At 39.7% G+C, this 27,392-nt stretch overlaps 1 protein-coding gene across 1 annotated transcript in view; it reads left to right on the top strand.

The window, feature by feature from the left end:
* The window catches only part of LOC104982306 (exocyst complex component 4-like), a 245,211-nt gene that overhangs the window by 101,862 nt on the left and 115,957 nt on the right, over positions 1-27,392 (top strand). The window contains exon 7 of the mRNA XM_010831657.1: positions 8,018-8,192. Within this exon, the coding sequence (XP_010829959.1) occupies positions 8,018-8,192 (175 nt within the window). The remainder of the gene's footprint in view (positions 1-8,017; positions 8,193-27,392) is intronic.

The following is a 27,392-nucleotide window of genomic DNA, read 5'->3' as shown; positions in this document are numbered from 1 at the left end:
ATCTGGACAGAAGATACGTTTGGGAGATTAGGGAGTGGATGTTTGAGGACACAGTGGTGAATGAGCTCACCTAGAGCGAGTGTGAGGATTGAGCAGCATTGACAGCACTTAAGGAGCAGGCTGGGAAAGAGGTTCCTGATAAGGCATCACTAGAGAGGCAGAAGCAGAGTGGAAGAGTCGGAGGAATGGAGTCTATGATTTGCTGGGAGCAGGTGATAGCCTTGCTGGAACATTTGCTGGAAGTCAGCGTTTCAAGGAGGAGAGCATGGTCAATAGAAGCAAGTGCTGCACTGTCTTGAATAAGGACTGAAGAGGGTCTTTCCTTTTCTTTCCTTTCTCTCTCCCTTTTTCTCTATTAGTATAGTTGACTTACAGTGTTGTGTTAGTCTCAGGTGTGCAGCAAAGTACTTCAATTATACATATACATCTGTTCTTCAGATTCTTTTCCCTCACAGGTTATTACAAAGCATAGTATGCTGTTTACCCTGTGCTATAAAGTAGGTAATTGTTGGTTATCTGTTTTACGTGGAGTAATGTACGTATCTTACATTGAGCAAAATGCTGATTTGAGACTTCTGTGAGAATTAATAGCATGCCAGAGGTAAAAACTGGTTGGCAGTGAGAAGGTAGAGGAATTATGGGCAGTTTCATTGACTCTTGGCAGCCTTGGTTTCCCTAACATTGTACGGTACTCTTAACTCTTCTGCCTCTTTTCTTGAATTTGTTCCTTTTTTTTTTTTTTTCTAACACCGTTTAAAAGAAATGCTGTCCCAGACTGAACACTTTGTTCTCTGTTTCTGAGCTTTAGTTTTTTGTTTATAACACGGGGACTACAAATGGAGCCTTCCTCATAGAGTTGGCGTGAGGATTGCGCGTGCGCTCTGTGCAGTGCCTGCCTGTTGTCATCGGAGTGGCTGTGTTGGTATAGTGGTCCCTGTCGTGATCCTTATTGTTGCCGTCATTGTCATCGTCTCACTCCTGCCTCACTGGAGATCTTGTCCATCGCGAGAGCGTTAGCTGCGGGCACCATGTAGAAGGAGTCAGCAGGGGGCTTCCCTGGTGGTTCAGATGGTGAAGAATCCCACATGCACACAGGGGCTGTGTTCTTACTCTCTGGCCCAGAAGGGCCATACACGTCACTGTTTTGTCAGTTCTCTCAGTCCATTGTGATCATCTGCTTTTGTTTGGAGGGATTATACAAAAAGGAATGAAGGAATTGGTTCTTATAATGTGAATTTGGGCTTCCCAGGTGTCGCTCGTGGTAAAGAATCTGCTTGCCAACACAGGAGGTGCAAGAGACTCAGGATTGATCTCTGGGTCAGGAAGATCCCCTGGAGAAGGAAACGGCAACCCACTCCAGTATTCTTGCCTGAAAAATCCCATGGACAGAGGAGCCTGGAGCCTGGCTCCATTCCTCCAACTCTTCCACTCTGCTTCTGCCTCTCTGGGGGTGCCTTATCAGGAACCTCTTCCCCAGCCTGCTCCATGGTGTTGCAGAAGAGTCATGCAGACATGACTGAGAGATTGAGCAATGTGGATTAGGACTCTCTTAGTTATCAGTGACAGAACCTGCCTCCGACTAACGTAATTAAAGAAGGGTTCTGTTGGGATGGTACTAGTGTATCTTAGGCAATACAAGCAGGACTTCACTAAGCTGGGGGAAGAACAGAGATGCCGCTGGCCCATGGGGACATCTGAAGTATCGCTTGTCTCTCCCTGTTTTCCTACTCTGGGTGGTAACTGTTAAAGGTACAGAAAGAAGTTTACTGTTGCTCTGAGTTTGCTTTTCAGTATACTTCCACTTTGAGTTTTCTGTTTAATTCTCACAATTTATAATGAGGAAATTCACCTGAGGAAATTTGTGTTTGAGGAGCCTGAGATTTTGGAACAGTCTGATGATATGTTGATCATCCCATGGCTGTTCAGCAGAGAGCTGGTACCAAGTCTAGCTTTCTAATGCCAGTCCTGCATATAGGCATTTATACCACATTGCCATCTCAGGAATGAAGTTTTCTTTCACCAACTGTGATGTTATATTGAATATTATTGCATACTATTTTGTGACTCTGGAAATAACCTGTGTGTGTGTGTGAGAGAGAGATTTTCTTCTGACTGGTAGAAATTGTAGTTAATGGGAATTCTCATCTCCATGATTCTTAGGCTTATTCCTGTCTGAGGCCTTTTCTTAACTCAGTTCAGTGTAAGGACTGCTGTCTGGTAGTTTAATGACTCTGCCTGCTCTTTTGTCTTTTGGATCAGTGGTGAAAACCTTGAGCCTAACAGGATTTAAGCAGCTGAGCTAGCTGCAGTGTCTTGTTTTATTTCTTCTTTAGTTAATATTTTGTGGGGTGGGGAGAGTAGAGTGGAGAATGACATTCATAGGGCTTTGTGTGGGGGTTATCCTGAGTGTGTCTGCCGCTAACAACATATTTCCATTTATTTCTGGTAGCTTTAAATTGGACCAGACCAGTGCAGTGTATGTCCTGTTTATGTGAGTGATGCCTGGTCTCTCTCTGCTGCATTGAGGGAGAGTCATCTTGCTTTTTCATTTTCTTTTTTAGGCAGGCATGTGCTGGTGAGGAATGGTGGGCCTTGGCAAAGTGTGGGGCTGACTTGGATTCTTCTTTGTTATTGGCCATTCACTCCTCATCCTGATGCTGAGTTCAGCGTCCACTGCTCCCCTGGAGCCCTTTCTCCAAGGTCACCAGGACCTGTGAGTTTTATGTTTCTGTCTTGACCTCCACCGGCCACCATGTGGCCTTGCCTCTTTTGCTCTTCTCTTGTCCTTTGTCTCCTACAGTTTTCCTTCCTGTCTTCTTTTCTTCCTCCTTCCTTGCTTCCTAACCATCTTTTCACAGCTACTATTTCAGGAAGTATTGATGCTGAGTCTGGCTTGCTTTTCTTACTCTGCATATTATCCCTGAGTAATCTCATTCCCTCAAATATTTATCACTTTGTAAATTTCCAGTATCAGTCTGTCTCCTGAGCTCCTGACTTGCATATACAAGTACCAGTGCATAACACCTTAAACTTAACATCTTCAGATCTAAACCCAGAAGGAGTCCTTCAGGAATTTCTGTCTTCACTTTAATTCATTCTCATTCTCTTTCCCTACTACCCGCCCCCCCCGCTTTGCTCTCCCCACTCTCTCTCTGTCTTTTTATCAGAAAAGGTAACCATTGTCTTCAGAGTTGCTCAACTCCAACAAAGGGATCCTGAACCCCCCTCCCTCTTTAATTATGGTACCATTGCCTCCACTAATTCTGTCCACTTTCTAACGTGATCCATCCTTCAGTCGTGTGAAGCTCCTGGAACAGCTATTAATTAATACTTTGGTTTTTCAGATGGGAACACTTGGTGAAGTTGACAGATTTTCTCGTAATTACAGGGTTGGGAATTTTCAATGTTGGGAAAGAATGTGCATCTTTTTCTTCTTTTCAGGTTATTTATATGAGAAAGGGGAAAACAAAACAAAACAACTGAACCAGAAGAGGAAAGCTAATGTCCTCCTGGTAATGAGAGTCCACAGGAATCAGTATTAATGATACTCCAGTTTTTGAGACATCAGATTCCTTTTTTCACTGTTGTATGTATTTTTGCTTCACCACAGGGGAGGGATTGAGACCTCAGTGTCCTAACTCAGAGCCACAGCTGATGATTAAAAAAAAAAAAGATCTATTGAGATATAGTTCACATACTACACAAATCACACCTTGAAACGTGGTTTTTAGTATATTCACAGGGTGGGAAACCATCACCGCCATGTAGTTCCAGAACATTTTTGTCCCCTGCTGCAAAACAAAACCCATATGCTGTGGTGGGCAATTCCCGCCTACCTAAGTAACCACTGACATATTTTCCGTCTGTAGACTTTGCCTACTCTGAGTATTTCATATAAATAGAATCACACAATATGTAGTCTTCTGTGACTTTTTTTCACTTAGCATAACATTTTCAAGGTTCATGTTGTCGCATGTATTAGTACTTTATCTCCTTTGATAGCTAAATTATATTCTATTGTATGAATGTACCACTTCTTTTTGGTCCATTTGTCAGTTGATGGCTATTTGGATTATTTCCACTTTTAAGATTTTACTATTATTGTTTTACTAATATTTTAATATTATGAATAATGCTGCAGTCAGCATTTGTGTACATGTTTTTGTACATATGTGTTTTTTGTTTTTCTTGGGTACGTACCTAGGAGTGGAATTTCTGGGTCCATGTGGTAGTTCGGTGTTTAATCTTTTGAGGGACCACCGAACTGTTTTCCAAAGAAGTTGCAGCATTGTGCATTCTCACCAGCACTGTTTGAGAGTTCAGATTTCTCTACATCCTTTCCAATGCTTTTTTGCCTGTTTTTTTAATTAAAGCCATCCGGGTAGCTTGAAATGGTATCTCCTGGTTTTGGTTTGCATTTCTCTGATGGCTAAGATGTTGAGCATCTTCTGTTTGCTTATTGTCCAGTCATATATCTTCCTTGGAGAACTGTTTAATATATTCAAATCCTTTGTCCAGTTTAAAATTTGGTTGTCTTTTTGATACTAGTTATAAGAAATCTTGAGATGTTTTAGATACAAATCCTTTATCAGGTAAATTATTTGCAAATATTTTTCTCCCGTTTCTTGAGTTGCCATTTCACTTTCTGGATGATATCACTTGCAGCATAAAAGTTTTAAATTTTACTGTCTGAGCTGCAGATTTTATTGGTATATTCAAGATTGTTCTGTGGGGAGGCAGAGGAAGGTTTTCCTGTCTTGGAAATTGGTGGATGTTTCAAAGTAGGCAGAGTGGCAGGTAGAATCTCTCCACTTCTGGCCTGGCTCTTTTCCCTCTTTTCTTCCCCATGTAGCCTCTCTTATGACTTTTGATGGTCACACTGCAACAGATCTATCTTGGTCTTGATCCTCCAGGTGCAGTGGCCCTGTCTCAGCATTTTAAACAGATTGCTATTTCCGTAATGTTATGATGCCATGGATCTCATTTTACACCTCAATTCCTCCTTAGGTCTCTTTTCTAAACAGAGCACTGCCCCTCATTGCCGAGTTGCTCTTGTCCTGAGTAGAAGCCAAGGTGTGTGCAGTCATGGAGTCTGGTGGCCCTGGAGTTAACTAGCAACAGCCCCTCCCGTTGGAGGAGCCACCTCTCTTCCAGTGTGTTTTATCTCGGGTTTGTTAGGCCTGTACCTAGAACTTCATGCCATTGGGAAGTTGGGCACGAATTTGTCTCATGCTTTTGAATGTCATGAATCAATATTTCATTTCATTTCATTTCAATCAGTATCATTTCAACAGAAACAGACTCAGATTTGGAAAACAAACTTATGGTTACCAAAGGGGAAAGATGAGGGAGAGGGATAAATTAAGAGATTGGGATTAACGTATACCCAATACTATATATAAAATAGTCAACAAGGACCTACTGTATAGCACAGGGAACTCTACTCAGTATTCTGTAATAACCTATATGGGAAAAGAATCCAATAAAGAATAGATAGTTGTTTATAACTAAATCACTTTGCTATATACCTGAAACTAACAAAATATTACAAGTCACCTATGCTGTGCTGTACCAAGTCGTCTCAGTCGTGTCCGGCTCTTTGTGACCCCATAAAAAATCATTTCGAGAATGTTGGGGTATAGCATAGTGTTACTAGATTTTAGTTTTGTCAAGTAAGGACATTTGGGAGTGTAGCTGCTGTCACGGAAATAAGATCTTTCGTATCAAGAGAATACCAAAAGGATAAAAGTAAATACATTTACTTTTGTAAAACATCAGCGTATGGTCTTACTTTTCTCTCTACCACTGAAAAATGCACTGTGGTCTGTGGACTGACATTTGGGAACCACACTTTACACACTCAACATAAATCTTTATTTGAAAAGTAGAACCTTAGCTTAATCAGGTATATTCTCTGTATGATGCCAGATACCATTCTTATCCAGATTATTTACCTACACTGAAGTTAACTATTTCGGTTGTTAAGTTAGATATATCTTCCTGTCCGTTGTACTGCTCTCTTCTGTTATGTGAGTAGATGTCATATAACAGAGGTGAATATCAAGAATTATTTTAGGTAAATGTGAGTATAAGTGTGAATTGACCTTTACAAGATTTTAAAAAAATCCTCATTCAAAGGTAAAATGGGTCCTGTTTACAAATACAGCGTATAATTCTAAATTATATATGTATATTCCAGACTCGGAAGCCTACATAAATTTTTATTGATTCTGTCTTGTCTACATTAAAATGTCAAAGAGATATTAGGGTTTTATCATAAGATGGTTACTGGCTGTCACGTTAGCACATTAATTATAGTAATTGGGCAGTAAAGAAGCCATAGGAATAGATAATATGCTATACGTTTTGATGAGATTGTAGTTATAGCCTCTTATTTATGGTAATAAAATCTTGTTAATTGACATTGCCAACAAGCTCTTTTGCTTTCCTTTTCTACTTTCCAGGTTGGTTCATAAGTCTCCATAGGAACTATGAACTGAGAGCCACAGATTATACAATAAAAGTCACATTCCAAGATTGTCTGTACTTGTTCATGGTATACACATGAAATTCATTTAGCAGATATTTGCTGATCATTCTTCTGAGTGCTCCAGTGTATACAATGATGTACAAAGCAGTGTCTGCTCTAAAAGACTAGTAATGGGGAAGGGAGGTGAAATGTCTGTATAGAAATAAGTGACCCACATTGATTGAGTCACATAGTCAGCCGCATGTGATACGTTCCTTAAAAGTGGGATATACTACCATTCAAGTCCAGAAAAGGAAAGAATGATTCCACGCATGGGTGATCAGTGATGCTGTAAGGCTCGAGATGGGGGAATTACTCTGCATCCATGATATAAACTCTGAGCCATCTCTGCATATACATCTATGTTGTAAAAGTACAGTGAGAGGTAGATGGCTGAATGCACTGACATGGACATCAGCTTTTGTTCTAGGCTCAGCTGCCTTGCACCTCATTTTGTGCCCTTGAGTGTATAAAATTGATGTAATAATATGTGTCCAGCATCTCTCACTATGAAAAATGAGATAATGCGGAGGCCTTAAGCTGCTCCCTGTGGTGAAAGTCAGATTGCTTGGCAGGTGTGTGTGTGTGTTTTTTTTTTTTTTCCAGGCAAGTAAGGCCACACATTTGAATGGGAGCAAGCTCAGCTTTCCATGACTAAAAGGATTAGTGTCCTTACCAGAGTGCCCAATTTATTGCTAGAGAATAGCATATTCTGTGTAACATTTGAACCGTTGTCTGAAAGATTGCCTGAATTCCTTAGAAAAACTTCTTATATGAACATACAGTATAGAGATCACTGAATGATGTTAAAAAGGAAACAGTTGTGTATTAAGCTGCTACTGCTGGTTCATGGCCTTTACAATTCTCTTTAAAATTTTTACACCATGTCCATTTTAAAAAATTGAAGTATAATTGATTTACAACATTAGTTTCAGATGTACAGGAGAGTGATTCAATTCTCTCTATATTTATGTAGAGATTCTGTATATATTTATATATTATTCTCTATGTATTTATATATTATTTTCCATTACAGATTTATCATAAGATATTAAATGTAGTTCCCTGCACTATACAATAAATTCTTAATATCTATTTTATTTATAGTATTTTGTATCCTTGATCCTGTACTACTAATTTATCCCTCCCCCCTCCCTTTCCCATTTGGTAACTATAAGTTTGTCTTCTATATCTGTGATTCTTTTTCTGTTTTGTTTATAGACTCATTTGTATTATTTTTTAGATCTCACGTGTTAACTGATATTGTATACTACTTGTATTTCTCAGTCAGATTTCACCATGTCCATTTTATAACAGAGGAATCTGGGCCTAGATAAAATTTCAGAGGTTACTTTGAAGTGCAGCCTGTTGAAATGCAATGTGCTGTTTAACACGGCCATGTGCTACTTTAGCTTGATGTTTTTCTTGCAGCCCAGTGTCAATCAGTTGTGTGTGTGTGTATATGTAAATGTTTGTTTTTTTCACTAGGCTACTTCTAGAACTGCTGGAGTTGCTGTTTGACAAGTTTAACGCTGTAGCCACGGCACACTCTGTGGTCCTGGGATACCTGCAGGACACTGTGGTGACTCCACTGAGTCAGCAGGAAGATGTCAAATTGTATGACATGGCCGATGTGTGGGTGAAGATCCAAGATGTTCTGCAGGTAAGGTCCTTTGACAAAGGGTGCCATCTTGATTCAGAATAACAGGTAGGAACATAAAAAAACCAGCCACCTAAAATATTTCCTTACTCATAGACAGAGTGAGAATGTCGTGTTTCTATTTAAAGGTGATGGTTGCTGATGTTATGGAGTTCTGTCATCTTCAAAATACCTTTAAAACAAAATTTTTTTGGCCAGACTTTAAAATTGGGACATTCTTAATATGTAGCGATCAGGAATCTATAGTATTTGACTTCCTGTTGTAACGTACGTTACTTTGGTGGAATTAGTCATATGTTTATGTAATCAGTATGAAAATGTTCTTAAACACTGTTTTATAAACATACATGTAGCTTAATTTTATGACCATTTTTCGTATAGTCAGCTCTTGAATATGTTGGGGTAAAAGACAGGTCAAGAGCTTATATTGAGAGATGAAGATAAACCTGTAAAGTATAAATGTTATCACTTTGGTTTGTTGATGATCGGAGCAATGATATTAGTGTTTGGTGTGATGCTGCAGAGGTGGTATTTAGAAATTTTATTATATTTTCTCTCCATGCGCCAGGAAAATGTATTTGATTTGGTCAGATGAAAATGAGAAATACAATTAAGAGTTAGCGGAAACAAATTTGACATAGCTCAATAGAAGTGACTTGGTTAGACATCATCTACTAATAGGAAAAAGAATAAGTATATATAGGGAATTGAAAAATGTAACTATGTAGAAATGAAATTATTTGCATAGCAAATAGGAGTCTTTGCAGGAAAAAATAAATCATGAATGTAAATTGTATTCATTTTCGAGAGTATAGGCATGCTCTTGGTAGATTGATTGATTCCCGGTTATTCATTCATTAGACAGTTTTTTGGATGTAGTCTGTGCTTTATTGATGGTTCAGTAGAAAGAATATAGATTGCAACTATATTCCTTGAGTTTGTTTTGCTGCTATGTTGATTACCATGGAACCATAGTAGGTGCTTGTTGAATATTTGTGTATTGGATAAAATATCTTTATTTCTCAGAAACTGGTTATTTAATATTTTATGTCTTGGTTTGTTCATCTGTCATGGAAACATAAGCTTTTCAGGTTACATACTTATTTTAAGGATAAGACAGTAGATTTTCTAAAATTAATTTTTATTGATGTATAGTTGTCAAGATAATAGATTTTTAAAGCTGTTTCAAAAATAGAATTAAATTCACCTAGTTCTGTCCATGATGAGGTTACCTCCTACCGAAAGTGACTTGAAAACTGGATGGACTCAAGTAATCAGAATGTTAGTTGAGAGAAGAGAATACATAAGGTCAGTTTCACGTTCATCCCAGCTTCTTCTCTGGGGATGCTTTCCAAACTGTGACGTAGGAAATAGAACAGAGATTAGCAGACTCTAAGCAGATGAAGCAGAGGTCAGGTTTCAGGGATGTGGAAGCAGCTGTAGTTTGTGGATTAGGATACCAAAGGAAAGGGAATTGCAGAGTGAAGGAGCCCCAGAAATCTGAAAAGAGTGCTATTGAGCCTTTGGTCAGAGATGAAGTTTCACACACTCCAGGGCGTGGCAAATAGCTATCATGGGACTGAGCTGAATGGAAATTGCACAAGTTGCCAAACGCTGGGAAGCATTGGAATTCAGACCAGCCAGTGTAAGGAGAACTTGGTGAACATCCTGTGCTTTCAGATGTCCCCAGAAAGGTTATGTGTTAGGACTTGGGCTAATCTAACCATATAGTAAGGGATACTATACTTTCACATAATAAAGCTCCAAACCAGGTTTCTACAGTGTTAGCCTATCCACTCGTGAATTAACCGCCTGCCAGAACGAAACTGACTCTAAAGTAACCTAATCCAGATTCTCAATAATGATTCACCACGTTGTCCAGCATGCAATTATTATACTTGAAAAAAAGCCAAAAAATATGACTCATCACCAGAATTTTTAAAATGTGATAAAGATTAATATATGAAATGAAAAATATACCAGATATATTTAGCCACAGATTGCATGCTGTAGAAGAAAGAATCAGAAAACTTCAAGAAAAATCTATCAAAACCAACCAAAACTAAAGTTCAGGGAGAAAATAGACTGAAGAGAAAAGTGAACAAAGCCATAATGGCCTATGGGACAATATCATGGAATCCAGCATTTGTGTGGCTGCAGATACCGACAGTGGGGAGAGAGATTGGGGCAGTCAGTTATTGGAAGAGACAGTGACCCAAAATTTCTAAATTTGTTGAAAAACATAAACCCACAGATACAAGAAGCTCAACAAATCACAAGGAAGATAAACACAAAGAATACCATACCTAGACATATTATCATCAGGTATCTGAAAAGCAAAGAAAAAATCCTCAAGGTAGCCAGAGGGAAAAAGGACACATTGCCTGTAGGGAAGCAGTGATAAAAAATTTTTTTCACTAACTTCTCATCAGAAATAGTACAAGCCAGACAGAAATCAGTGTATATCATCTTGAAAGGTCAGGAAAATTTACCTCCAGTTTGATACCTAGTCCTATCCTTGACCTTCTGAATAAGAATCACTGTAGATAAGCACTGGATTTTGTGGGGTTGTTGTTTCAGCTCCTAAGGTGATTCATTTGTTTGAGATCCTGTAATTGGGAACTGTTGCTTTGGGCCAGTGGTTCTCAAAGTATGTTTCTTGGACCAGCAGTATCCGTGTTACCTGGGAGCATGTTAAAAATGCAGATTTTTATTCCTACTTCATAGTTACTGAATCAGAAAGTCTAGGGGTGCGGCCGTACACTCTGTATTTTAATAATCCTTTCAGGTGACCTATATGCACGTCCAAGTTTGAGGAACTTTGTTTTAGGTGATACTGGCCCGTGGTGGATTTTGACTGGCGTGTAGTGAGATGAAGTTGGATTAATAAGGTAGCATTGAAAGGGCTGGGTGTAGCGGCTGGAGACTAAAGCAAGGCTACTATTAGTATTTTGTATGCTAATAGAGAGTCAGTGGGTTATATTATTTGAGATGTTGTCTTATAGTGGAGTAAACAACAGGCTTTCATGGAGCATGTTAGAGGAGTACAGTGAAGAGAGAAAGATTTGTAAACCTTTAGGAGTCTTTTGGGAACTCTAAAACCATGTAGTTGGCTTTTGCTGCTTCTTCGTATGACAGGCATTTTAGTGATGTTTTAGTGTTTAAGCTATTGGGGCCAACTGTGTGCTCTCATCGTCCGTCGCCCCTTCTCCTGCTCTCGATCTTTCCCAGCATCAGGGTCTTTTCCACTGAGTTGGCTCTTCTCATCAGGTGACCAAAGTATTGGAGCTTAGGGCCAATTTAGTTTTCTTACGCTTGTTGGTGGAATGCTCTTTAGGTTAAGATCATTCCTGGAGAACAGACAAAGTTGAGAACCATGGATGCATGTAGTAAGCATGTACCCACACGAATGAAGGTGACGGGATCATATAAATGGAGTTTCAAGTGTTATAGAGTTCGAATTTCAGTGTTTCTTTGAACAGAAAGTGTTTCTTGCTGAAAAATTGAAATGCTCTTTTGTGTATTAAATCTTGGAAAAGAAAACAATTTTTGATCACGTGGAGACTTTGGCAGCCTTTCTGCACTGGAACCTGGGCTGTCCCTGGCAGGCAGAGTCCGTCGTGTAGTTGGAAGGCTCATTTGTCTCAGCGTGTTTGTGTCTGGAGACAGCCGTGCGTGGAGACAAGGCTGTAGCCGTCACAGTAACGGTGTCAGCGTCTTCTCCTGGTGTCAGCTCTGTGACCACACACCGTTGAACTCCCTTTTCAATTTTACACTCTTTTTGAAACTGTGATAATAGGAATATGTGTTTTTGTCCCTCTGAGCAGCAGCAGCACCTTCCCAAATGTCACCTGCTTGATGACATGCCTGTCATACCATTGACTGCACATTTTTAAGTGTGTAAGACTGTGGTATACTAGAAACACAAAATACTCCAATTCTTGTGGGATTTAACAGAGGAAAGAAGAGGATCACTTTGAACAAACATATCTTTCAGGTGTTTTGATTCTGGAAAAAAAATAACAACAACTCATTTTTTCCCTCATCTCTTTTCAAAACAAAACTGCTTTCTTTGTCATTGTTGGCTTACGTGTGTAAGCAAGCCCTGGATGTACCAGGCCGTGTTGTGCAGATGGAAGCAGGGGGTTGTAATCACACTGTTGAACCAGTGGCGGTGACGCCACAAGACACTTCACTTTACAGCACCCCGATCTCTTTTTCTGGAAATGAACAGAGACAGGACGGGACATCATCTTACTTTCGTTAACTGCCACTGAAATGTTTAAATAGTGATAAAACTACCCTCCTGCAGAGAGAACTTGAAGTTTGCTGTCAGGTGTGAAAATCCACAAATCGTGTTGGTACTGACCCATGACCTGGAGGGTTTTTCAAGGGGACAAATGCAATTTCTATTTTGAATCCAAGTCTGAAACTAGGTTTTTCTTAGATTTTTATTTCATTTGATATTTTGGTTAGCTGAGGATTCTTCCTTCTATTCCTCTTAGAGGAAAACTAGGTTTCCCTCCCGCCCCCAAGTATTTTAGGCCGGATAACTTGTGAGATTATTCTTGCAGAAATAGTTTCTCTTCATTTCTCAGCCTTTAAAGCTCTTTGATAGCCACTATTTTGAGTGGCATATTAAAGACATGCTGTCAGCCAGGCCATTGAGTCTTCAGAAAGGTGCTGGGATGTCTGTTCTGTCTTGTCAATGGATAGTGTGCTGCCCGATGAATGGAATGCAGTTAACACATGAAAGTTAAAGTAGAAATCTTCCTCTAAATTTAAGTCAGTTTCCATTGCCTAGGACTCTCGGTAGGTTGTTTTATGTTCATTACTGAGAGCAGAAAGTGCTGGGCAGCCAAGGAGACCCTCTGGTTCCCAGTGCATTCGTGGCGGTTGCTCAAGTTCAAGGCTCCGTTACAGCACCTAAGAGTCACGTGTAGAACTCAGCTGGCCCTGGCCTTCTTTTAAAATGTTTCAGTCAGTGATTTAAATGCCTACCTTGGCTTGGACTTTGACATGTTGACATTCAACTGGAAATTCTATGATATTTTTAGTTGACTCATTTAGTCGAAATGATTTTAGTTCTTGTATTTTGAAAGATTTTGGGTTGAGGGATATGTCTTATTAGGAATTTTACTAAGTGTATGTAAAGAAGTTTTATTTATACCTGTATATGTATACATGTTTTCAGATTGTGAAAATTAAGGATTTCAAGATTCAGTGGATATCAGTCGCTGAATAGAGATTTGGCTTTTCCAATCCTAAAATGCCAGGTATTTTGTTAAGTTCACTAAAATTGGTTTAAGCCCTTGCTTTACCCTATAGGGTCAAAAAAATGATCTCATTTATGTTTTTTGCCAGTGGCTTCAGTTTAGATAACCCGAATGTTCTGAATATCTTAGTAGTCACAGTATTAGTAGTCATTGAACCTTCCTCCCAAACAGAATGACCTGTGGATCCTACATCTACAAAGCCTCTTTTAATAGAATTCCAGCTGATTCTAGTGCACAATCTGGTTAAGAGCTACGATGAGCAAGTAGTTATAGATGTGGTCATAATAAAACCAAGACTGTTAGGAGACAAGTCTTAAGGGCTGGGAGAAGTTTGTAAGAAGTGAGTTTAGTTTTATTTGGAAAGATGTGCCACTGTGGCATGTTTAGGAGGGAGTGTGTGTTCTATGAAGTAAATAATGATAGCATGTTGAAGCTCCATAAAGACAGGAAAATGCTGTTTAATATCTACACACTTTAAAGGGGAAAGGAAAACTAAATGACTGTGCTGTAATCTCCATTTGAGATTTTGGTCAACTTTACTTATTTAGTAGCCCAAAGACAGCAAACATAAGAAACAGATGTTTTGTTTCTTCTCTCCCCACCCCTGTTTATTACTTATATAAGTTTTTCAGGTTTATATTAATGGAAGTTGGTTGTTGTTAACTAAAGGAAAAGACATTTCTCTCTTAAGATGTACAGGTAAAAGAAGTTTATGAAATCAGTTTTGCAAGGAGGTGGGACAAAAACATAACTAACAACAATACAGAGCTGTTTATGGTCCCAGGGAGAAATTTCAGAGATCACAGAGGAGGAGGTCAGAATGGGTTAAAGTACATGAGCTCACGGGCAAGGAGAGATTTGGAACATGAAACATGATTAGGGTTGAATACGTAATACACATCGTATTATAGAGAGTTAGGAAGAATGGAGGTTTTTTTGGATGAGTTTTGGAAAGTGTTACCAAAAATAAGTGAATAATTTTGACTGCCATAGAGATCTTTAAATAATAGAGACTGGGCAATTTGGACTTGCCTTTTTTGGCCATAGGCTGCCATTACAATTTTTTTTTTTTTTGGTTTTTATTATGGAAAACATCAAACCTATTCAGAAATACAAAGAAATGTCTGATGAACCCCCATGCACCCATGGTCACATCTTCACAGTTGCCAGTGCTACCAGTATATAGTCCTGTTGCCTCGTTTCTACCCCTGCCCATTTCCCTTTCCCTGATTTTACAAAAGTCCTAGAGAGCATATTGTTCTGTCTGTGGTCCACTGTGAATCTCAGAAAGATAAGGTCTCCTTTTAAAAACCATAATCATACCTAAAGGCATAATTTTCTTATTATCAGATATCTAGTCAGTGTTCACATTTCCCATTTCTCAAATGTCCTAATTGTATGTTTTTTACAGTTTGTCTAAATCAGGATTCAAATAAGGTTTAAACACAACAGTGTGCTTATTAAGTTTCTTGAAACTCTTTTAATGTATAATTTCCTGTCCATCTCATTTTTACCTCTAGAAATTTATTTATTGACAAAGCCAGATCATTTGTCCTGTAGAATTTCCTACATTCTGGCTTTTAGTGATTGCTTCCCCATGGTGTCTTTTGCTGTTTATTGATGTTCCTAACTTAGGTCAAGAGGCTTCATCAGATTTAAATTGTTTTGAGCAGGGCATGATTACTTCATAGATGATGGTTGATGTTATACTTTTTCAGTAGAAGAGTGAAATGGTGAAAGTAGTATTTTTAGGATGAGTTTTCTGGCAGCAGTGTTCACAGTGAATCACTGGAGAAGTCAATGGATGGAGAGATAACCAATTAGAAGGCAAGTTCAATCAATACAAGAAGGAGGGGCTAGACTAGGGCAGGGCCCTTGAAGAGAAAGAACACAGAGCTAAGAGAGATTTTGAAAGAGTGAATTTTCTGAGAGTTTTAACATTGACTCTAAGAAATGGAGAGTCTCAAATTAGGGTGAAGTTCTGAACCTGTATGGTTGGGAATTAGGATCAAGAAGATAGTGCTTTGTGCTTGTTAAATGTGAGGCGTTAACAGAATATCCCCATAGAATTGTGTTTCAGGCAACTAGAGATGGGACACTGGAGTCTAGGGGAGAGCTTAGGGTGGGAGATAGAAATTTAGGGACCCTCTGTCTGCCTGTGGATAATAGCTGCTGCTGCTGCTAAGTCACTTCAGTCGTGTCTGACTCTGTGTGACCCCATAGATGGCAGCCCACTAGGTTCCTCTATCCCTGGGATTCTCTAGGCAAGAACACTGGAGTGGGTTGCTATTTCCTTTTCCAATGCATGAAAGTGAGAAGTGATACTCATGCAGGTAGCCTGCAGCCTACCAGGCTCCTCCGTCCATGGGCTTTTCCAGGCAAGAGTACTGGAGTGGGGTGCCATTGCCTTCTCCAGGATAATAGCTGAATCTATACTAATTGACCAGCTCAAATGGCAACCCACTGCAGTATTCTTGCCTGGAGAATCCCAGGGACGGAGGAGCCTGGTGGGTTGCTGTCTATGGGGTCGCACAGAGTCGGACACGACTGAAGCGACTTAGCAGCAGAAGCTCATGAGTGTAAGAGTGAAGCAAGGACTGTTTTCCTTCGGTGCATGTGTGCGTGTTCAGTCATGTCTGACTCTTTTGTGACCCCATGGACCATTGCCTGTCAGACTCCTCTGTTCATGGAATTTTCTAGGCAAGAATACTGGAGTGGGTTGCCATTTCCTTCTCCAGGGGATCTTCCCAATTCAGAGATCAACTGTGTGTCTCCTGCATTGGCAGGCAGATTCTTTACCATTGTACCACCTGGGAAGCCCTACTTTCCTTTGGTAGTCCATCAGTTTAATCAGCTCTCCAATGTTGCTCCAACCAGCATACGTTATAGTTCCTAGAGATTGAGGCTTCTTAACAGTGATACCACATTTTGCCTTTCTTTGCATCTGCATTTTTCCATTATGTGTGGTTGATACGGTGGCAATTTTTGAGCAGGACCCAAATGCTGTTCTTATTAGAGATGGTGGCTTTCAGGATCTGGCCTTTCCTTAGGGGATGTGGACAGACACCTTGGAGAGGGAATTAAAGCCTGTTTTAACAGATCTGCAAGTGACCCCCAGAGGAAGTGAACAAGCAAAGCAAGCAGGACAATAAATCCATTGGGCCAGCCATTAGGAAGAGACCTTGGAGTTGGGGTGATTTGAGGTTCATTTCCCTCATAATCCCTGGACCAGCCTACACCATGGCTATGTCATGACTTTGTGAGGCTGGCACCAAGAGTTTCCTGATATGTCCTCTGTTTCTTCTCTCAGATCCACCAGAACTCCAGGGAATGTGGTTAAATGGGAGCCACAAAAAGTAAATATAATCATTAAAAGTCCTGCCTGACTTAAAAGAGCTTAAGAAGCTGTTACTCAGAGATCTCTCAAACTGCTTTACAGCGTCTCATTCACCACCTATGTGTCATGTACACTTTTGCTTAGTTATAGAAAGATGGGTAGAAAACAGCTTGGCTGCCAAATCTATACCTATAATACCATTCAGGTGCTGAAAAAAACCTGAGCCCTTCACAGAAGAATTGTCTTCAGAATTGTTTTAAGTTATTTTATCCTTAAGATTATAGCCAATTGTATTGCATTCAAAGGTGCAATTTTTTTTTTTTTTTAAGTATTTCTGGTCTTCCCAGAAGTCTTTGTTGGCACAGTAGTGAGTGGCATGAGTCTTTTTTGATGAGCTCCCTAAAAGTTTGGAAGGATTTTTAAAAAATAGAAAGTGAACAGTGACAGCAAAACGCAACACTTGGGATAGGATTCTATCTAAGGAGAACGAGGGCTGCCTCCAAGTGAACTGCAGCAGATGACGAAACCTCAGCACGGAATAGCCAGTTTCACGGGGGTGATAAATGACAGCACATTAGTTATGTGTTAGCAGCGTGATATGGCAGTGAAAAAGGCCAGCGCTATTTTGGGCTATGCTGCACGAAACAGTGTCTCCTCCTGGAGCTGAGACTGATCATCTCCATCTCCCCGGTTTGAGGGAGATAGCATCTGGGTTGCTGCCTTGAGTGTCAGGCACGTGTGCACCAGAATGACAGACAAACGGGTGGGAGTCCCAAGCCGAGGATCTGTAGTGATGGACTTGAGATGAGGCACGTTTCAGTGCTTTTTGGAGAACTGGCATGTGTAGGAACAAGCACGGAAGCCAACAGAGGTTAACCTTTTCGGAGATGGGATGACACTGAAGAAACAAGCGTCATTGTGAAGTTAGTCACTCAGGGAGTCATGACCTTCAATAGTTGGCATTGATTTGATACAGAGCACTTTTGAGGGGTTGCTCATGTGTTTTCACAGAGAGCAGATCATCAAAAAGGGCCCCAAAGTAAAATTAAGTACTTGTTTATAGTCAACCATGTTTTTAATCAAGGGATCAACAAGGATGGAAGTCTCTGCTTATAGTGAGAAAAGGAATACAAAATCGCGATGGATGATGTAGGTCTGATGCTTTTGATTGGAAATTCGAATGCAGGTGTTGAACTTGGGAACAATGGGGGTGAGACCTTTACAGTGATTTTTAAAAATTCAAATGTGAAGTGAACACAGTAGTATACATGAGCACAGCAGAAAGACACTCAGAATGTCAGCTGACGGGTCGGGGTATTTCTACACTGAGAACTGTTGGGCCGTAGGAGGGTCCCCTAGGAAAGTGGAGTTGAATTTCATTGACCATTTGATCCTGACAGAACTGGATGTGTATCAGTTGGGAAATAGACTGAACATCCCTGCAGCTCTTTTATTTCTTTCTTCTCTGAATCTGGGTCCTGATAGATGATCTGTTCACCTGCTGTGATCAGAAAGAAATGCCACCTCTTGTTTTCCTCCACCCAGGCACATTTTAGATGCTCTGCTGATTGACATAAGCTAAAGTGGAGATTCATTGCCCTGAGGTTGACCCAGCAACAGAATCGCCTGATCTTAGAGAATTACTCCCCTCTGTTTGAGATGCAGGTCAGTAGGGTCCCTCATTGGAGGCGGATACTTTTGATCGAGAGGGGTGCTGGGTACAGGGTCAGGATCTTCTTTAGAGACACCTAATAACCCTGTAGGATTGCCAGCTGGCTTCCCTGGGGTGCAGCAGAGTAGAAGAGCTTCAGGAGTGAATACCAGTCCCGTCCCACCTGCTCCTCCCAGGATTTTAATTTAAGGAAAAAGGATATTCAGGTCAGGTGATCATAGACTCTTCCTGTATCCTGTACAAATGCGATAATTCCAAGATTTTTGATGATTAAGGGCTCCAAAAGAAAAGCTTGACTCCTTATGGCATGGTGGTGGTGCACGTGCCAGTCTCTGTCGTAGCATCATTGTATAGTGAAAGAAGCAAATTGGAAATGCAAATTAAATTTAGGTTTATTACAAATGATCCATTTCCTTGTATTAGTTAGGTTGTGCATAAGGTTTTTTCTTTTTTTCTTAGTCATTCAAGTGCTCCCACAATTTGGACAAAGCCTGTTTTTCCTTCTTTAGTTTACCCTTGTCCTGTGTGCTGTGCTGTGCTCAGTCATGTCTGACTCCTTTGCGACCCCATGGACTGTAGCCCTCCAGGCTCCTCTGTCCATGGAATTTTCCAGGCAAGAATACTGGAGTGGGTTGCCATTTCCTTCTCCAGGGGATCTTCCCTACCCAGGGATTGAACCCAAGTCTCTTAGTTTCCTGCCATGGCAGGTGGATTCTTTACCACTGAGCCATTTGGAAAGTCCTGTAGAGATGCTATATTCTAATTAAATTAGTCTCTCTCTGTCCTCCAAATATGACACTGTCCCTTCTCACAGCAACACATGTTGATCCTGTACATCCTTCCCACTGTCTTTGCCCTCATGCCTGAATACCTTCTCTAATATACTCCAGTCTTCTCTATGCTATCTGGAAGCATTCACTGAGCATTTCCTTTCAAGAACTCATTGCCCTTGTGTTACTACTTGTTCAACACGTCTTGTAGTTCTCTATTTTTTCTTTGCTTAATCTACATCTTTTCAGTCAGGTAGAAGTCCTCTGGAGGATCATTTCTTATACGTCATTCAGTTTCTCACCGTGCTTTCCCACATTCAGTTTTTTTTTTTAAATTTTATTTTATTTTTAAACTTTACATAATTGTATTAGTTTTGCCAAATCAGTTTTTAATTCCTTTTTCAACTGGTCTTTAAGCCTTTTGAGAGAAGGAGTGGGACTATTGTTTATTAACTGTGAGTTCCCCACCTGCCCCCAAATTTGGTACCACTTCCTATGTTCAGTATGCACCTAATCAACATTTCTTGAATGAATGAATAGTAGATACCCAATACATATCAATTGATGAGTTGATTTTAGGATTGTATTTTATTTATGTTTTTTAATGTATTTTTTGGGCTGCACTGGGTCTTCGTTGCTGCATGTGGACCTTCTCCAGTTGCAGCAAGTGGAGACTGCTCGCTAGTTACGGTGCATGGACTTCTCACTGCAGTGACTTCTCTTTCTGCAGAGCACAGGCTCAGTAGTTGTGGTACAAGGGTTCAGTTGCCCTGTGGCATGTGGAATCTTCTTGGGCCAAGGATCAAACCTGTGCCCCCTGCACTGGCAGGCAGATTCCCAACCACTGGACCACCAGGAAAGTCCTAGGATTGAATTTTAAATGCTTTGTAATTGTGATGAACTTTGTAGAGTTAAAAGTCATGTATTAATAGCAGAGGACTCATAAAGCTTTGTGACGATGAAGACTTGAAAGACTGCTGTGTTCCCAGGAGAGCAGTTCATCCTCTCCTTCATTGGATGGCAGTGAAATCATCCCTGGGGTTTCTCTTGACCAGGCAGAATAGCTCCAGGTTTCACATAAGGGGCATGAAATAATGTTGGCAAGAGAAACTGTTAATAATTGAGACCATCACCAGCTTGTTAGTATTGGGTTGGTCAAAAGATCATTAGAGTTTTTTCTGTAGGATATTGTGGAAAAACCTGAACAAACTTTTTGGTCGACCCCATAGATAACAATGCTTGCTTATCAGCATCATTTTCACTATGACAATACTTTTTAGGGGCTTCCCTGGTGGCTTAGATAGTAAAGAATCTGCCTGCAATGCAGGAGACCCAGGTTCGATTCCTGGGTGGGGAAGATCCCCTGGAGGAGAAAATGGCAACCCACTTTATTATTGCCTGGAGAATCCCACAGACAGAGGAGCCTGGCAGGCTACAGTACATGGGGTCTCAAAAAAAGTCAGACATGACTGAGCAACTGACACATGCACTGATGATACTTCTGGAAGAATGGTGACAGCTTGCTAGTTGGTTATGTCAAAACGATCCCCAAACTGCCCTTAGTTCTTTGGGGGAAAAAAAGATTTTACGGTTTGATTTTTCGTTTTGATTGTCTTATCCAAATTAAGAAAGTTCTTGCTCATATCTTGCTGTAAGTGAACCATGTTTGCTGTAAACTGAATCCACTTCTTTCCGTGATATGTTTTGTGTGTGATTGCCTTCTTTGAATGCTAAGTCTTTCTTTAGAATCATTAGAGCTGCTATTATGAAATTCTTCTGAGTAAATGCTAGTTAATACGAGTATGCATTTTGCTAGGGGCAGCTGCCAGTGAGCGGCATGGGGGTGTGTCCGCAGAGTGTGGTTTGTGAAGTGGTCTGTGGTCCTCCAGGGGATGAGGTGCTGTAGAAATGTAAGGCTTTTAACTCCTGGGCCACTATACAGAAAAAAGCCGTGCTGACATTATTGATGATTCTTTGGCATACCAAAGAATTAAATAAAAAAAGTCATCTTAATTTTCAGCTCCATTAGCGATGCAAGAGTCACAAAAGATGTTTGCCAAGTGGGAAGGGACTAAATTGGTAGGCAAAAAAAATTTTTAATTTCAAGCTTCAAGAGAATGTTACAAACCTAGCATTAAAAAAGATCCAGCCAGAGGTGACAGTGCCCTTTTTAAAACCAGCAAAGTTACAAGAGGGGGAAAAATGGTCAAAAGGAACTACAAGAATATGAAATTAAAATTGCCATAATTGAGTCAGTTTATGGTAGTAAATTACTTCTGAGAGCTTCAATTTGGAGGTGCCCAGCTAGTTTATGGTAATTAGTATAATTTTGCCACGGTCACCAAGTCTTTATATGTTGTTGCTGGTCGAAGAGTGGTCCTTTTGTCTTTTTTTTAAGCTGGTAGCAATTGGAGATGATGAACAGCCATTTACTTGGGGAAGGGTAAAGGTGAAATTCCTAAAATGAAACAGGGATGTTTAAATTGCTCACTTGGAAGGAAGTTTGCATTTTTAATAAAAAATACTCTTATAATTTTCTTCTACCTACATATAAACACCATTCCAGTATATATGAAGAGCTGCTGTTTGTCTTCTGGGATCATTAATCAGAGGAATAGAGAGATGAGAAAGTGTATGCCATGAAGAGCTGTGCTCTTTTCTTGAAAATAAAAACCTGGAGGCAGGCAGAAAAGCTTGGGAAAACCCTCATCTTTATATTTATTATGCTCTTGGTTTTATATCTACTGCAACTCCTTTCATCCATGGCCAACTCAGAACTGATAGGGTAGGAGCAGTTAACAGCATTAAAAGAGCAAGTGAATAGGACCTCAGAATTGTGATTGTGAATGCAGTTAGATTATTTTATTTAGACCCTATGTGACTCTGGAGCCAGTGAGTTTTACTGCGTAAGTAAAAAAAAAAAAAAAAAAAAAAAATTATATGTTATACACACAGTATTTAGAGAGGAAAAAGCCATCTGTTCATTCTGCCTGCATTTCTGTGGGGAGTCTATCTGACATGAATCACTTGGGATTTGTACAGAATAAAACTATGCTAACATTTTATGAAAAAGGCTGTTGGTTGGGGCAGGGGGAACCAAAACTTTCTCTTTAGGGATTATTTAAGTCCCAGCTCAGTGGATGTTTTTCCCCCTCCTTCTTTATTGCATATGTACTTGCAAACTATTATGGTTTTTAATGTAAGTCAATTCTGACTCCCTCTGGAGTCTTAAGAAAATTTCTTAGAGTAGACAGTAGCATCAGAAAAAGACTTCAGACAGACTAATAGTTCAGAGTGTGGTCCCCAGACCAGCCTCATGAGCGTCACGTGGGAGCTAGTCAGACGTGTGAGTTCTAGGACTATCCCAGCCTTACTGCTTGAGAAACTCTGGGGGAATGGGGCTCTGCAGTCAGTGTTTAACAAACCTTCCTGGTTATTCTGATGAGCAGGAGAACCATGGAATTAGACACCAGACTGTCATAGGAAATACTAGTGTTACTTGGGGAAATTTCAGCGTGACATATACTAATGATATGACCTGAGCCAAGCCTTAAACACATGATTTCCTTCAACCCTCACAACCCTTCAGAGAGCTTGATTTTCTTACTCCCAGGCTTAGATGATGACACTGTGCCTAAGCTGGTCACTAGTAAGTGACAGAGTCAAGCTTTGCATCCTGGTCTGATTCCAACATTTGTCTTAACTACTGCTGAATAGGAAGACTCAAAACAGAATGATTTTAAGTGACTTTTTAGTAACTAAGTATATCATCATTAGGAAGGTACCCAAAAGCTCCTGTGGCAAGTTGGGTACACAGGCAAAGTAGAAGATAAACCTGAAACTCAGTTCTTGCCACATCTCTTCCTTCATTCTTCCTCAGTCGTTTAATCTTATTCATTTACTTGATTCCTTAGATGGTTATCACTTCCTATGAAGAGTGTCACTTCTTTCACAGAACCAGGCTTCTGCTTTAAACTGGAAAAACTAGCAGAGTGGAGTGACTTTTTCAAGGTCTTCATCTCTGCTTTCAGTGGAAGAGCAATAGTTTGCTTCTATTCATAATGATGTTGAGACGGCAATTGCTACCATCCTTTTTCTAAGAGCAAAGAAGTATAAGCTAACCAAGATGCTGTAGTTCACTTTCACCTACATTTATTTAGGAGTTCCTTTGGCAAACCTGAAGTATGGTTCTATCCATATCAAGCCTGAATTCATAACAGCCTTTGAACCTGTCTGGATCTATCACAAAAAGAGTCGATCTGGTCATCTTACCTCACTTTCTTTTTTAAACCCCCCTGTCTGTCACCTAAAGTTGCAGTCTCTTTAGCTGAATTATTAGCATATGGGCGTTGAGGACAATTTCTTTGTTTTTTGTCTATAAACTGTTTCGTAGCAGGCACTCAGAAATTTCATACAGGATTAATATTTCGATCCTGCCTTATCTTGCTATCTTTTCCTAATATTTTCAAGCCTATCCTGTAGGTACTATGTCACACATCTTTCAATATTCATAATTCATCCTCTGTTACTTCTAAGCATTTGTATTAATACTTACCATTCCTCTAGAATAGATACACCATTCTTTTCCCTCTGAACTATTTTCTCCATTAATAATGAAAAATGTAAAAATTATAGCTGACATTTACTGAGCATTTGCCACGTTTAGTACTTTGTACACATTATCCCATTTAATCCTCACATTGATAATGCCGTATATTATGCTTTCTCTTGAGGTGACTAAAGTAAGATTTAAAGAGGCTAAGTGACTTGCCCCAGCTATTAAGTAGTGATGCTGAGATGTAAACTCAGATTTGTCTATTCCCAGTTAGACACTTAGCCACCATGATATATTGTCTCCATTGTTTTCAAAATTTATATAAACATTTGTGATTTTGTCTTCTTCCCTTTATTACGGTATCTTACCGTGTGTTAGGCTTGTTGTAATCTGGGTTCTTTTAAAAAAAAAAAAGATATGTAGAGGTTATTAGGCAGACCTTCCAGGCCAGAACTCTCGCACATAAAGTCTTGGGAATCTTCTACAAGATGGACCTAAGTACCATAAGGACATAGGCTACAACCTTCTGGGTTAAGTTTTATTTCACATAGCTCCAATTGTCTCCTCACTTTAGTTCATACTTAAGCTTGAGTGCCATTGGACTCAGTTGAGTCCAATATAGGTGTAAGGATAGGGGTGTGTTCATGATCCTGTTAGGAAATAGGGTTATATCAGCATTTCCCTAGGATGGTTACAGACAAATTCCTCTCATTCCTGGATCTTAGTGACTTTGTACATGTGCATGTGAATCTTTTCCTTTATTTTACACTCACCTTCTGCGTTTGCTTTATTCACATATATGCTTCAGTCAGTGTGTAGACTAAAACATAATGGGGCCAGATAGTCATTTTAATAACATTTCCTTTCCAGATATCCCCGCCCCCAATCCTTTCTTTCTTGAAGTCAGGATGACAAAGGGCACTAAAAGCAAAACAAGGAAGTTGAGTTTTGTTGCCCTCATAGTCCACCTTCTCCACTGAAGTCCCAAGGACCAAAGAGAACTGGATTCCCTGTAGTTCTTTCCTTATGAGCCTGACTTAGTGACTTCACCTCCATTTTCTCTAAATGGAATTATTTGCATGTATTTCAGAGGATGACCTGTGGCTTAATTAGTATCTGTAAGCTGATTAGAGAACGTAAAGCAGTATGAAAGTGCTTATTATTTTTAAATTACATTTATAAAGGTTAAAATATTGATACCTCAACCATCATTATCATCATCATTTAGAATTTGTATGCCATTTACATTTCCAAAGTGCTTTATTCATGTAATTAGCTGGTCCTGCTGGTATTTCTATAAATTATGTTGGTATTATCCTCTGAAATGTTGACATTTTTAGTTTATAGTTTTTATTTCAGCTGAACTACACCTTGTTAAAAGGGTAAAAGTGATTAATAGCTTTTAAATCACCGAAGGTAAACATTCTTAAATATCCTTGTAGATAACTACGTGCCTGGGGATGACTGAGATGGCTTCCACCTACCAGTATTTGAGAATGAATTTATTTCTGTTGTTCAGATTATTTATCTTAGGTTTTTCTTTTTTAATCCTCTTTCACCTTGTCTACCTGTTTATTTTGTATTTTTTATAAATAGAAGAAGGTATATATGTCATAAGTCTATATTTTTCCACATATTTTTATGAACTAAGCATACCCCTGTTGTCAGCACTCAGGTCAAGAAATAACACACGTGAGGGACTCAGAAGCCCTCTCATCACTTGTTCATTTGCGGACAAGATCCTGTCTTATAGACTAGGGCATAAAGACCAGGATAGTTGAAATGTGGGGCACATTGAGTTTTGATGCTGAGATATTGCTTCAGTTATGAACTCATTGTTATACATACCAGACATTTTATGTCACCAGTTTAAATTAGCCCCTAGTGGTGTAGGCAGAATAAGCTCTTCGACGTCCCAGGAATGAAGTTGGCCCCTTTTAGAAAGGCTTCACATGGAGGTGGGGTTAGAGCCAAGCTGTTTCTGGGGATAGAGAGCTTGGCTGAGTATTGAGTTATTTACTCTTGGGGGTACAGTAAGGTTGAGTGAAGAGATGGACAAAGGAGGAGGGTAGAGTGGCATGCATTCCAAGAAGGGAAAAGAGAAATAACCTTGCATGTGGCATTTCTGGTTATGGGGAGTCACTATCCCACTTTGTTTGTAGTAGGTGGTTCTTATAAGGGGATAGTCACCATTCAAGTTTGAGAGGGGAGTAGGGGAGTAGTTCAGATTGTTGAGGATCTTGAATTATCAGCTCACGATTCATAGTAAATGGAAACTTGCTGAATATCATTTGTATGTTAGGCACAATACTTAGTGCTTTTTAGTGTGCACTCAGGACAGTTGGTACTGTGGGGGCAGGGATTGGTGGCTCTAAAGACATATAAGCAGCTGGAATAAAATGGGGAGACTGGAGGCAGAAGAAGCAGTTAGAAGAGTAGGGTTAATCAGACATGACATGACGGGACCTTGGGTAGGCTTAGTTCTGAAATTTTTAAGTCCAGCTACTTGAAGGTCTTGGACCTATAGAATAGAGACTTCAGATTTTCTTGATGATTTTACATATTATCTAATGTAAGAGTTTAAAATAATGAGTATTTACTTGGTTAGATAATTCCCAATCACCTACTATAGATCCATCTCTACTAAATTTGATGGCTTGCTCACTCTGTCTCTCTGCTTACTTGGCATTAGTTAAATTGGGGCAGCCATTTAATAAATTGTTTCTAATATTTGTATATAACCTATCATTTAGGAGTCTCAGTACTGACTGAAGATTGTGGTTTTACAGTGTTCTCTTCATTTTTCTTAGGAATTTTTTTCTTTTTTACAGCAGCATGCCAGTGTCAAAGCATTGAGTCTAGTTTATAGTTTCTTATCTCATCATTTAGCATCCAAAGCCAGATGTCTTTAAGGAATTACATCTGACCACTTTTTCCTAGTTTTAGTGCTTGCTGGCCATAACAACTATCAAAGGTTTGTCTCAAGCCCCTCTTCCCTTCCATCACCCCTCCAGGAGGTCTTGTTCCTGTCTCATGTTGACATGATGAGTTAATAAAATTAGGTAATGAGAGGATGAATATAGAGATAGGTGGATACGCTGCTTGGTAGATGAGTAGGAATTCTGGAAAATGTATTGAGTGCTAGGGAAATAAGGAAGGAAAGAAGAACAAGTGCAGAAAGTAAATATACATGAAAACACGAAAAGTATGACTTCGGAGTGGTTACTTGAGCTGTGTGTAGCCATAGGTTCATGGTTGAAGTCAGGTTCTGAGACTCTTTACCAAGTTGTGCAGGAAGCAATACAGGTTATAAAAAGGACTTTCAAGATCTTTTAACCAACTGGAAGAGTTGCCATGACTTTTCATATCACTTATATGCAGAGTACATCATGAGAAATGCTGGGCTGGAGGAAGCACAAGCTGGAATCAGGATTGCTGGGAGAAATATCAATAACCTCAGATATGCAGATGACACCACCCTTATGGCAGAAAGTGAAGAGGAACTAAAGAGCCTCTTGATAAAAGTGAAAGAGGGAAGTGAAAAAGTTGGCTTAAAACTCAACATTCAGAAAACTAAGATCATGGCATCCGGT

Source organism: Bison bison, unplaced genomic scaffold (genome assembly GCF_000754665.1).
Source record: "Bison bison bison isolate TAMUID 2011002044 unplaced genomic scaffold, Bison_UMD1.0 scf7180017864530, whole genome shotgun sequence".
NCBI lineage: Eukaryota > Metazoa > Chordata > Mammalia > Artiodactyla > Bovidae > Bison > Bison bison.
Note: the sequence above shows the minus strand (reverse complement) of the source record. Positions and strands in the feature narration are given on the sequence as shown.